Genomic DNA, 12,224 nt, shown 5'->3' with positions numbered 1-12,224 from the left:
ATACAAGCAAATCGGGTTGGACACAATCCCTGTCCCAAGTGGGGCTCACAGTCTCGATCCCCATTTTCTAGATGAGGTAACTAAGGCACAGAGAAGTTATATCACACAGCAGACAAGTGGCAGAGCCAAGATTAGAACCCATGACCTTCTGACTCACAGGCCTGTGCTCTATCCACTGCACCATGCTGCTTCTCAATTTATTTATCGAGCGCTTACAGTGTGCAGAGAACTATATTAAGCACTTGGAAGAATACAGTATAACAATATAAAAGAGTTGGTAGGCACATCACCTGCTCACAAGGAGCTTACAGTCTAGACTCAATGACCATGTTTTTCTCCTCCTCCCTTGAGGTCCTAAGGAAAAAAAAAAGCCTCGTGTACAGGTACACAACACTCTGTATTTACCCTCTTGCTAAGAGCTGGGAATTCTTGCTACACCACACTATCTTCAGTCACTTCTAGAGGTCATCTCTCCCCAGCACTTAGTACAGTGCTTTGCACACAGTAAGCGCTCAAGAAATACGACTGAATGAATCAATAAAGAATGCCAACCATCCAGGGCTAAGGGATTAACAAAATACAAGGCACTATGAAACACTTGCCATTTCTTTTTGTAATGTTAAACAATCCATCCCCTGAAGAAAGGATTTATTTTTTCCATATAAATACACTTCCAACAAGTGTTCATAAATCAGATTTTATTCCTCAGGGGCTTAAAATATGTGAATGGCATGGCATTTTACGAAGCTAATGTTATTACAGATTCCTTTCCCTGGCACATAGAAAATCTCCGCATTTCTCACCCTCAGTAAATCTCCATTTCTCACTCACTCACCATCTGGAAAACAGACATGAAAAGACAGAGCTGACCTGCAGCTTCTGTTCTTCAGGCTCACCCTCGAGTATTAATGAAACATAATAACTGAAGCTTCTAGAAAAGAAGAATACTCATCCAGTAGAATGGCATTAAATGACCAGTGTTTCTGCCCATGAGGCAAGCAGAATTTAAACCTTCAGGGCTGACTCTAGGCTGAAAAGCCTCTTGCTTACATTCCATCATCTCTAGCCTATGCACCATTCTTTATGCTCCCCTTTGTCCCATTAATCCCTTTCTTCACTCCTGGTCTTACTCTCTCCCCACCTATTATTTCCTTTGTATGTTGCCAAACACCTAGCACAGGATGCCGTCCAGAGTATGCACTCGGTAAATATTTTTGGTACTTCCTTTTTCATTAGCCCTTGCTGAGATTCGTGGAAACTATGTCCCCCTTTTCCCAGCCCTGACACTCTCTAGGTTTTCTGTATTCTTGACTCTATGCTATTAATCATTGCATCCCCCTCAAGGCAAATATAGATCTCTAGGAAATTTCGGAGTAACTCTTCCCCAACAAGAGAGTTTAATAGTCCTTTTGATCAGCTGCATTTTTTTTTTGCTTGGTTTGGATCCAGGTAAAAACATCTCCACCATGGAGGAGACTGTTACGCTAGATAACGGAGGATTCACTGCCTTAGAGTTAAACAGCCGGCATCTCACTGGAAAGAGCACATTTTCCAAGAAAAACGGAACAAGGTATGTATGCAGTATTTCCCTGGGTGAAGTAAGCGCTCAGTAAATATGATTGGTTGAATGAATGAATGATTGGATGTGTAGCCTATGGAAGGTCATTCTTTATCTGTCTCTGGAGAAAGAACTTCAGTCAGTCGGTAGTATTTATTGAGTGCTTACTGTGTGCAAAGCACTGTACTAAGTGCTTGGGAGAGTACAGTATAACAGACACATTCCTTACCCACGATGAGCTTACAGTCTAGAGGGACTTTGGAAGTGGAAAGATATGTAGGCAAGGCTAAGCATCTTTGGGGAGGCAACTATAACTTTTCTTGGGTGTTACAGAAGGTTTAGAAATTTGGGGAACAAATGATTAGTAAAAAAAAAAATAGGGAATTTTCTGTTCATGCAGTGCGCTGTTTGATATGATCACAAGAGACTCCAGAAGATTTGATAACTATGCTCTATGGATTGCCTTAACTGGTTCTGACTCTAAATACCTATTCACATTTTCAATGTTCAACTTACACATCAGTCATTCAGAGTGCTAAGAGAAAATGAGGAGGGGGTAATTAAATAATAATGTTGGTATTTGTTAAGCGCTTACTATGTGCCGAGCACTGTTCTAAGCGCTGGGGTAGACACAGGGGAATCAGGTTGTCCCACGTGGGGCTCACAGTCTTATTCCCCATTTTACAGATGAGGTAACTGAGGCACCGAGAAGTTAAGTGACTTGCCCACAGTCACACAGCTGACGAGTGGCCGAGCCGGGATTCGAACCCATGACCTCTGACTCCAAAGCCCGTGCTCTTTCCACTGAGCCACGCTGCTTCTCTAAATCAAAGTGGCCTTTGGAAGGCCAAATGACACAACTTATATTAGCATATTTTGGACACTAATTCTCTGGAGAAGACACTAATAATAATAATTATGGTATTTGTTAGGCACTTACCATGTGCCAAGCACTAAGCAGTGGGGTAGATACAAGGTAATCAAGTTGTCCCATGTGGGGCTCATAGTCTTAATCCCCATTTTACAGATGAAGTAACTGAGGCAGAAAAGTGAAGTGACTTGCCCAAGGTCACACAGCAAACAAGTGGCAGAGGTGGGATTAGAAACCAAGACCTCTGACTCCCAAGCCTGTGCTCTTTCCACTAAGCCAGGCTGCTTCTCTACAATGCTAGGAAAAGTCCAGGGAAGACATGGAAGAGGGAGACCAGGAACTAGATGGACAGAGACCATAACGGCGATAAAAGAAGAACCATTAGACAGATTGCAGACTATAGCAGATGACAGAACGTTCTGGAGAAAGTTTATCCATGGAGTTGCTTTGAATCAGAACTGACTCGACAGCACTTAATGATAATAATAATAATAAACATTCACCTCCTACTGTCAACTGTCTTGCACTTGGATTGGCACCCTTTATTCACCCCTTCTTCAGTTCCACAGCACTTGGGTACTTATCCATAATTTATTTATTTGAACTAATATCTGTCTCCCCCTCTAGACTGTAAGATTGTTGTGGGCAGGGAATGTGTCTCTGTTATGTTGAACTCTCCCAGGCGCTTAGTACAGTGCTCTGCACACAGTAAGCACTCAAGTAGGATTGATTGATTGAAATTCATCAACTTCCATGCAGTGTTATAGGATGTAGAACTGCTTCCTGCCTAGTCTGTGAGACCCATTTGGGACAAGGACTGTGTCTGACATAATTATCTTGTTTCTACCCCAGTGCTTAGTACAGTGCTTGGTGCTGAATAGATGCTAAATGAACACCACAGTTATTTTTTGTTAATTGAAGGATGAGGGTGTGAGGAACTCAGGAGCCCACAACAGGAGGCAGGATAAAGGAGAATTTTCCTAAAACTCTGTTTGTACAATTTGGGTCTTGGTGAGCCTTGTGCAATAGAAATAAATGAATAATAATAACATGCCCAGTGCTGAACTAAGCACTAGGGAAGATACAACACAATCAGGTAAAATACAGTCCCTGTCCTACGGGGAGCTCACAGTCTAAGTAGGAGGGAGAACAAGTATTTTAATTCCCATTTTACAGATGAGGAAACTAAGGCCCAGAGAAGTTTAGTGACTTGCCCAAAATTACCTGACAGGCAAAGCAAATGGCAGAGCTGGGATTAGTTCTTGGGTCCTGTGCTGCCCAGGCCTGTGCTCTTTCCATTGGATCACAGGGCTTCTTATTGGAATGAGAAGTCATTGGAATGCAGATGGAGAAGAGCCAGAACCTTGTAAGCCTTCTCCATTTCCCCAAAGGACCAGAGCAGAGACTTCACTGGAGAGATTCTAATATATAGAGGCAAATCTGATCACAGTCGTAATATTTAGATTGTTTTGTGATTTTTTGATAACATTTAATAGCTGAAAATGTTCATTAATTGAGATTCTAAATAGTTCTCATGAAAATGCTAAAATATCAAATTCAATTCTTCCCTGCCTCCATTACCATGAAATTTGTTGCTGGACTTGAATAAATGCTAAGCCCTTGAACCCTCTGGATATCTTAAGATGTTCCCAATTTAGCCATTACTCAAAGCCTACATTTTATAAAATATATATATGTACACACACACACACACACACATAGGTTGCACCCTGAAGTCTGTCATCAATGGCTCAGTGTTGACCTGAAGTGACATAGCAAAGAGCTAGGCTTAGGACCCATTTTATTCAATATCTTTATTGATGCCCTGGATGAAAGAATCAAGAACAGACATTTCAAATTTATGATTGATGCTAAATTGGGCAGGTTTGCCAACACTTTGGAAGACCAGACAGAATTCAAAGCAAGCTAGATGAAATGGAAAAATGATCCTCCAGACACAAGATGAAATCCAGTGGGGACAAATACAAGATAGAAAATAGAAAAAACATACACCATAAATACAAGATGGGGAAAGACTTGCTAGACACAGGTCCAGCAGAAAGAGATTTGGGAATGCTAACCAAACAGAAGCTCAGTAACAATTTGCAATGTAAGGCCTTTAATAAAAAGCCAATGTGGTACTGGGATATAATCCCAAGAGTATGCCAGGAAAAGATTACTTCCACCTCCTTTCAACTATTTTCTGCACTGCTCAGACTCTTTTAGAGTTTTGAGCCCAGTTTTGGCCACCATATTTAAAAAAGGATGCGAAGAAACTGGAACAGGCCTAGAGAAGAGGCAAAATGGTCAAGGGGATGGAAAATAGGCACAATTAGGAATAGTTAAAAAGCCTGGGATTTTTGTTGGGAGGGAGAAAAGTAACTAGTTGTGCTCCACAAACACAAAAAATCAAATGGAAGAAATGACTTACCCAGGAGAGATTTGGGTTGGAAATAAGGAATTTCTTGGAGTCAGAATGATAGAATTCTGGAAGAGCCTCTCTTGGAAGGAAGGGTGTGTAGTGCCCATCCCTGGAGACCTGTAAGGAAAGAAGACGTTTATCTGCCCTGGGGGTTGCAGACAGTAACATGCCTGGAGGCAGGGGACTTGACTTGGTGGTCTCTCAAAGTTCCTTTTTGAGCTGTAATATTTTGATTATGAGGTCCTAAGTCATATTTGGGCCCTAATGAAGAGTCTGAAGCTTTGTCCCGGAGCCTTAAGAGAAACCTAGTGGCCTCATGTCAAGAGAATTAGGTTCTAGGGCCAGCTCTGTGACTGACCTGCTGTGTGACCTTGGGCAAGTCACTGAGCTCTGTGCCTCAGTTGTCTCATCTGTAAAATGAGGTTAAAACATCTGCTCTTCCTAAATGTTAGAATGTGATCCCTGTATCTGATCTGATGATCTGGGTTCTGATCCCAGGTATTAGCACAGTGCATGCCTTGACTTGAGAATTTATTAAATACCAATAAACCCAAAAATGGTGGAAAGTAGGGGAATGATTGAAAGCAAGAATGGAGCAGCAACTGGACCTTGCCAATCAGGAGGTAAATAGTTTATTTTGATCTCAGCAATGGATTACGAAGAATGTGGCAATAAAATCTACATTCCTAGTTATGAAAATATATTTGCACTGGTCATGCATAGCCAATCAGTAATTAGCTTGTGCCTAGGTAAAGATGGTCATAGAGACCTTGAACATCAAGACAAGTCACCCTAAAGTCACCCTGACATGCTCAGTTTATTCATCCCCCATCCCAACTCCACAAACCTTATGTACATATCCATAATATATCTCCCCCTTTAGACTGCAAGGTCGTTGTGGGCAGGGAATATGTCCGTTATATTGTACAGTGCTTAGTACCGTGCTCTGCACACAGTAAGTGCTCAATAAATACAACTGATTGATTGATTGATTGATTGATTGATTTGAGGTTTTGGGATTGAATGCAGTTATTTCAAGCTACATTGATACTTACCAACTAAGAGGCTATGCATGAAAAGTAGGTCTCTCCCCCTTATCTATGTTTGAATATTATAGAATTCATGTTAGTAAAGCAGAACATAACTTTGTAAAATTAAAAATGTCTCCCAAATGATTAAATGATAGATGAGATTGTATTGTGGGGGTGGGGAGGATAATTCCCTTTCAGTCATTGGTATTTATTGAGTGCTTGCTCTGTGCAGAGCACTGTTCTAAGTGCTTAAGCCTTTTGAGATGAAAACAGGTTATTTGCACAGGTGGTAAACAGTCCTGAAACTTGGAGCCTCAGAGCTAAAGAGGACACTGCATAGGGGTGATACAAGGCCGACAGGTCTGTCTCCTTCGCTCCTGCTCGTTATAATGGATTTTTTGGCAAATAAGTGAATTCCTATTTATTGATGTCTCCTTGAAATGATCTCCTGTGAGTCATTTTTGTTTCCCTCTGGTAAAGAAAGGAAGGGTGTTTAGCCTTCAGAGCCTGTGAACATGGGGATTTGAGCCCAGCCAGAATGAAGGTTTGTTCTTTAGCCAAGGACTGTGCAATAAGAAAGCAAAAAGGGGAGGATGAAATCAATAAAACTGTCCTGAATACATTGCCAGCAAGAACGAGTCCATACAGATGATCATGATTATGCCCCTGTCATCAGATCAGTGCCTTGTTATTTAGCACGAGAAAATCTGATGCAGGAGAGAGGCAGAAAATAAAAAGGAGTGCTTTAGGCTTTCTATATAGGAAAAAATCACAGTTGACAACACAGAATCTCAGGTTTTCAATTGAAGGGATAAGTTTTCCTCACCTCTCCACTTTCCCTTTTGCAGGCTGTGCCTTTGCAGCGACAGCCCCTAAGGCAGGAGTACAAACAGACAAGAAAACCATTTCTGGGGTCAAAGACCTGACCACACAATACACTGCCTGTCCTGGAGAAAGATGATGGGGTCTCTATCATGCTGATGGCTAATTAAATATTGGTGATGTGTCAGAATGTCATGGGCATGACTGCCTTCTCCCAGTATAAATTAGTTAGCGCTTATGACTGAGGCAGAAGCAGCATGCCCTAATGGATAGAGTACAGGCCTGGGGGTTAGAAGATCATGGGTTCTAATCCAGGCTCTGCCACTTTTCTGTGGTGTGACCTTGGGCAAGTCACTTTACTTCTCTGTGCCTCAGTTCCCTCATCTGTAAAATGGGATTAAGACTGTGAGCCCAATGTGGGACAGGGACTGTGTCCAACCCGAAGGCTTGTATTCCCCCTCAGAACTTAGTACAGTGCCTGACACATAGTAAGTGCTTAACAGATACCACAGTTATCATTATCATTTGCTGCTGGAGGCTTAGTTTTACAGCTTCAGAATAATCTTCCCAGATTTACCCTAGTGACTGTCAAGATGGCCTCATAAAGCAACAGAAGTGTTGTAGCAGAGTAACCTTGGAAAGGAGTGAGCGATGGAAGACTGGTACAATTATTTTTCATTTCAGGTTTGGAGAGAGAAATGCAAAGCACATGTGAAAGATTCATATTTCCTCTGGAGCAAAATTGCTAGGGGAAGATGCCTCACAAGAGCCAGAACTGGTTCGAGGAGTCTCCGGATTAAGCGCGTTTCATGCCTAATGCTAGCCATGTCACAGTTTAATTTTCTACATATTTTCTCTTGAAATCCCCACAGGTCTCCACCTCGCCCAAGCCCTGGTGGCCTGCACTACTCCGATGAGGATATCTGTAATAAGTACAATGGGGCTGTGCTCACCGAGAGCGCGAATCTGCACGAAAAATCCATCAACGCGTCGGAATCTGAGGTGAGTGCCCCCTTCTCCTCTCTGCTGCAGGTGAGGGATGGAGGCACACAAACATATATAAAATCTTGGATCTTCAGTCAAATGCTAATCCTCAAAACTCATGCATGGCCCCCTCTCTGTGATTACTCCAAGAACAACAAGCAGGGACTTGGCTGTGTATCCTGAAGATAGGAAAAAAAAAATCCCACACTCTCAGCATCCAGTCTCAGCTGCCATCCTCCCATTTGCTTTATGGTTGAAGATTGAACCAGACGTAGATGGCTGCCTAAGACCTCACACTCTCTGGATCTGATGTGGGAAAGCCACTAGTGGAGATAGTAGAAGAGCTTGGCAGAAAAGACGGGAAGCAAGAGGAAGGGACTTAGAGAAATGTGGCCAGGGAATACAAGGACAGTCAGAGAAGAGGGAACTTCCTGTGGTCTTTCAGAATTCCACTTCTCACCTCATGGTTTCATGTGATCTAGGGCACCTTATCACCTTATCCTTCCTTCGTTATCACCTAGGGCACCGAACAAAGTTTCTTGAGCCAGTCCTGCATAGGAGTCATTTGAGGGGGAGTTTTGTGGAAGCCAGTTAATGAGGACAAAAAGAAACAGTTGCATCATGAAGTCTAGAACTGGTACTGAGCCTGAATATAAATAACAAGCAACTTAAAAACCCAGTCCCTTTACCCTGTCACTGAGTTACAGAGTCGTTGTCCCTGCCTCTTCCTCCATCCCCCTAACCTTCCTGCCTCCTGTCTCTCCCCTCTCTAGTCGGTATTTCACTCTGCTGTCCGGATCATTTTTTCTAAAAAACCATTCAGTCCATGTTTCCCCACTTCTCGAGTACCTCCAGTGGTTGTCCAACCACCTCCGCATCAAAAGAAATTCCTGGCCATCAGCTTTAAAGCACTCAGTCACCTCGCCCCCTCCTACCTTACCTCCCTGATTTCCTACTACAATCCAAACCACAAACTCTGCTCCTCTAATGCTAAGCTACTCACTGTACCTCAATCTCATCTATCTCACTGACCTCTCACTCACATCCTGCCCCTGGTCTGGAATGAGCAGTGTGGCCTGGAAGGTGGAGCATGGGCCTGGGGTCAAAGGACCTGGGTTCTAATCCCAGCTCCACTTCATGTCTGCTGTGTGACTTTAGGCAAGTCACTTTACTTTTCTGTGCCTCAGTTACCTCATATGCAAAAGTGGGATTGTCTACCTCTTTCCCTTCCTAATTAGATTTTGGAGCAGGTACTCTGTCCGACTTGATTATCTTGTATCTTCCCCAGTGCTTAGAAAAATGCTTGGTACATAGTAAGTGCTTAACAAATACCACAGTTTATTATTATTACTATTATTATCATTGTTATTATATCCTACAATCACTGTCCCCACCTTCAAATCCTTATTGAAAGCACATCTCCTCCTAGAGGCCTTCCCTGACTAGACCCTCATTTCCTCTTCTCCCACTCCCTTTAGTGTCGTCCTTGCTGTTGGATTTACACCCTTCATTTACCTCTTCCTCAGCCCCACAGCACTTATGTGTCTGTCTTCCCCTCTAGTCATTAAGCCTGTTGTGGGCAGGGAATGTGTCCACCAATTCTCTTGTACTATACTCTCCTGACCACTTAATACAGTGCTCTACATACAGTAAGCACTCAAATATGATTGATTTATCGATCACGCTGTTTAGTACACAGGGAAACAGCGTGGTTCAGTGGAAAGAGCCTGGGCTTAGGAGTCAGAGGTCATGGGTTCGACTCCCGGTTCTGCCACTTGTCAGCTGTGTGACTGTGGGCAAGTCACTTAACTTCTCTGTGCCTCAGTTACCTCATCTGTAAAATGGGGATTAACTGTGAGCCTCATAGGGGACAACCTGATGACCCTGTATCTACCCCAGTGCTTAGAACAGTGCTCTGCACCTAGTTAGCGCTTAACAAATACCAACATTATTATTATTACACATTCCCGCACCAGCAGGGATTTCCCAAGTTCTCAACTTCTTTGTCCTATCCCCTGCTGTAAAGCCTAAGGAAATGCAGTCCATGCTCAGTGTCCCAGGGCTTGCTCTTTAGTAGAAAAGAGGTGGGGAGATTTTCACCCTTTCACCCTCTCACCTTACAGAGGCAATAGCTGTCTATCACCCTATAACTCGTAAATCCTTCCTCCCTGAGAAATTCTGAATGGTCAACCCTCCAGGAACATCCCGCCTCAGAAGTTCGGAGAACACTTGCCAAAGAGTGCTCGCTCTATTCCCGGGATGTGCTAGAGAGTCGGTAGCCCTGATCGCTCCAAACTGTGGTTCTGCTTCCAGGATGAACCAGGGCCACATCCAAACATGGGCATTTAAGAAGCAGGTTTACTTGCTAGTGCATTACTTAAAACTTACCGTTCCAGTCCTTTTACTTCCAGGGGGCCTGCACCCAATATTTCCCCTAACAGTGACCCGTGGCTGCCACCGGCCTCACTTATTCCTCTCTTGCCCTGACAGCAGGGATTTTATTTTTAATTTTTTTAATTTTAAGGGGTGGTGGGACAGTTCTGATGGCACATCTCTTCTCAGAGGCCTTCCCTGACTAAGCCCTCGTTTCTTCTACTCCCACTCCTTTCTGCGTCACTCTTGCTCCTGGATTTGCTCCCTGATCCAACCCTCCCTCAGCCCCACAGCATTTATGCACATATCCATAATTTATTTATATTAATGTCTGTCTCCCCTTCTAGACTGTAAACTCTTTTTTTGTGGTATTTGTTAAACACTTAGTATGTGCCAGGCACTGTATTGTGCTGGGGCCGATACAATCTAATCAGGTTGGACATAGTCCATATCCCACATGGGGCTCACATTCTTAAACCCCATTTTCAGATGAGGTAACTGAGGCACAGAGAAGTTAAGTGCTTTGCCCAAGGTCACAGAGCAGACAATCGGCAGAGCCGGGATTAGAACCCATGGCCTCCTGACACTCCTTCCGTTCTTTATCCACTAGACCACACTGCTTCACACTGCTCCCTGCTCAGTGTGGGCAGGGAACAGGTCTACCAACTCTGTTATATTGTACTCTCCCATGTGCTTAGTACAATGTTCTGCACACTGTAAGCCCTCGGTAAAATACTGTTATTTACTAATGATCAGCAGCAGAGATAAGGGAGGTTCCATCTGTGCTAGACCTCAGAAGCAGTTCAGTGCCCTACTCATTTCTGAAGGAGCAGTTTTAATAAGTTTGATGTGCTTTCCACTTTGGGTAAATATTGACAGTTGGATTCAGACATACTCCTCTGCAGTCAAGTAACGATCCTGTACCAGAAGTGCAAAGTCATCTTGGACTCTCCGGATGCTCACTCTCCTGTCAACTTCTAATTCAATACTTCATCCAAAAGAAGCTTTTATTTTGGTTTGACTCAAGCCCAGGCTGTTCCTATCCACCTTTCTGTAAAATAATCCCTCCAATACTGCCATTTGAATATGAACCTCCAGACTAGAGGGGAGAAAAATCTATTGAACTGGTTTGTGCTCAGAGGTCCTCCGCTGTTCTTATCCATTCTCATGAAAAAAGAAGCTGTTTTCCGGCTGTTTCCCAGTGGGACTGATTACAAGGCAGACGTTCATTTGGCACTGCAGAATTGCCGAAAGGCCCATTTCTATCTAAAATCTAGGAAGGTCAAATGAAATCCTGGAGAACTATGAGCTCACCCTTTGCTGAAAGCAAACAGAGTCAGGTATGACAAATCTGCCCTTTCTAGCAGGCTTGAACCAAGACCAGCAAGTGAGGAAAAAGATAAAAGTTTATATCATTCATTTAATCATATTCATTGAATACTTACTGTGTGCAGAACACTGTACTAAGCACTTGGGAGAGTACAATATAACAATAAACAGAAACATTCCCTGCCCACAGTGAGCGTATAGTCTAGAGGAGGAGATAGACATTAATATAATAATAACAATGTTGGTATTTGTTAAATGCTTACTATGTGCAGAGCACTGTTCTAAGCGCTGGTGTAGATACAGGGTAATCAGGTTGTTCCACGTGAGGCTCACAGTTAATCCCCATTTTACAGATGAGGTAATTGAGCCCCAGAGAAGTTAAGTGACTTGCCCACAGTCACACAGCTGACAAGTGGCAGAGCCGGGAGTCGAACCCATGACCTCTGACTCCGAAGCCCAGGCTCTTTTCACTGAGCCACGCTGCTAATAAATTACATATATGTACATAAGTGGTGTGGGGTTGGGAGGGGGGATGAATAAAGGGAGCAAGTCAGGATTACTCCAAAGGAGAAGAGGAAAGAAGAGTTTAGTCAGGGAAGCCCTTTAAACATTAACTTCCCTTGAACATCCAGCTTTCACCTCTTATTCAAGATTGGCTACTGCAGGGTATTACCTTATAGTCTTTCAGGCAGAGGAGAGCCTGGTAAAAATTTAGCAGTACTGTCATCTTCAGATTAACACTGTGCCATCTCTGGTCATGACTTTAGGTGGGCCCAATATTGGATTTACTCACTCACAAATTTTGAACTCCTTTGGGGGTATTTTCAGTAATGG

General features: G+C 43.2%; 1 protein-coding gene across 3 annotated transcripts in view; it reads left to right on the top strand.

The window, feature by feature from the left end:
* The window catches only part of SDK1 (sidekick cell adhesion molecule 1), a 739,495-nt gene that overhangs the window by 717,172 nt on the left and 10,099 nt on the right, over window positions 1-12,224 (top strand). For all 3 annotated transcript variants that reach the window (XM_029057499.2, XM_029057498.2, XM_029057500.2), the window contains 2 exons: window positions 1,450-1,570; window positions 7,577-7,706. In XM_029057499.2, the coding sequence (XP_028913332.1) occupies window positions 1,450-1,570; window positions 7,577-7,706 (251 nt within the window). The remainder of the gene's footprint in view (window positions 1-1,449; window positions 1,571-7,576; window positions 7,707-12,224) is intronic.

This window comes from Ornithorhynchus anatinus, chromosome 2, assembly GCF_004115215.2.
Source record: "Ornithorhynchus anatinus isolate Pmale09 chromosome 2, mOrnAna1.pri.v4, whole genome shotgun sequence".
Lineage (NCBI taxonomy): Eukaryota > Metazoa > Chordata > Mammalia > Monotremata > Ornithorhynchidae > Ornithorhynchus > Ornithorhynchus anatinus.
Note: the sequence above shows the minus strand (reverse complement) of the source record. Positions and strands in the feature narration are given on the sequence as shown.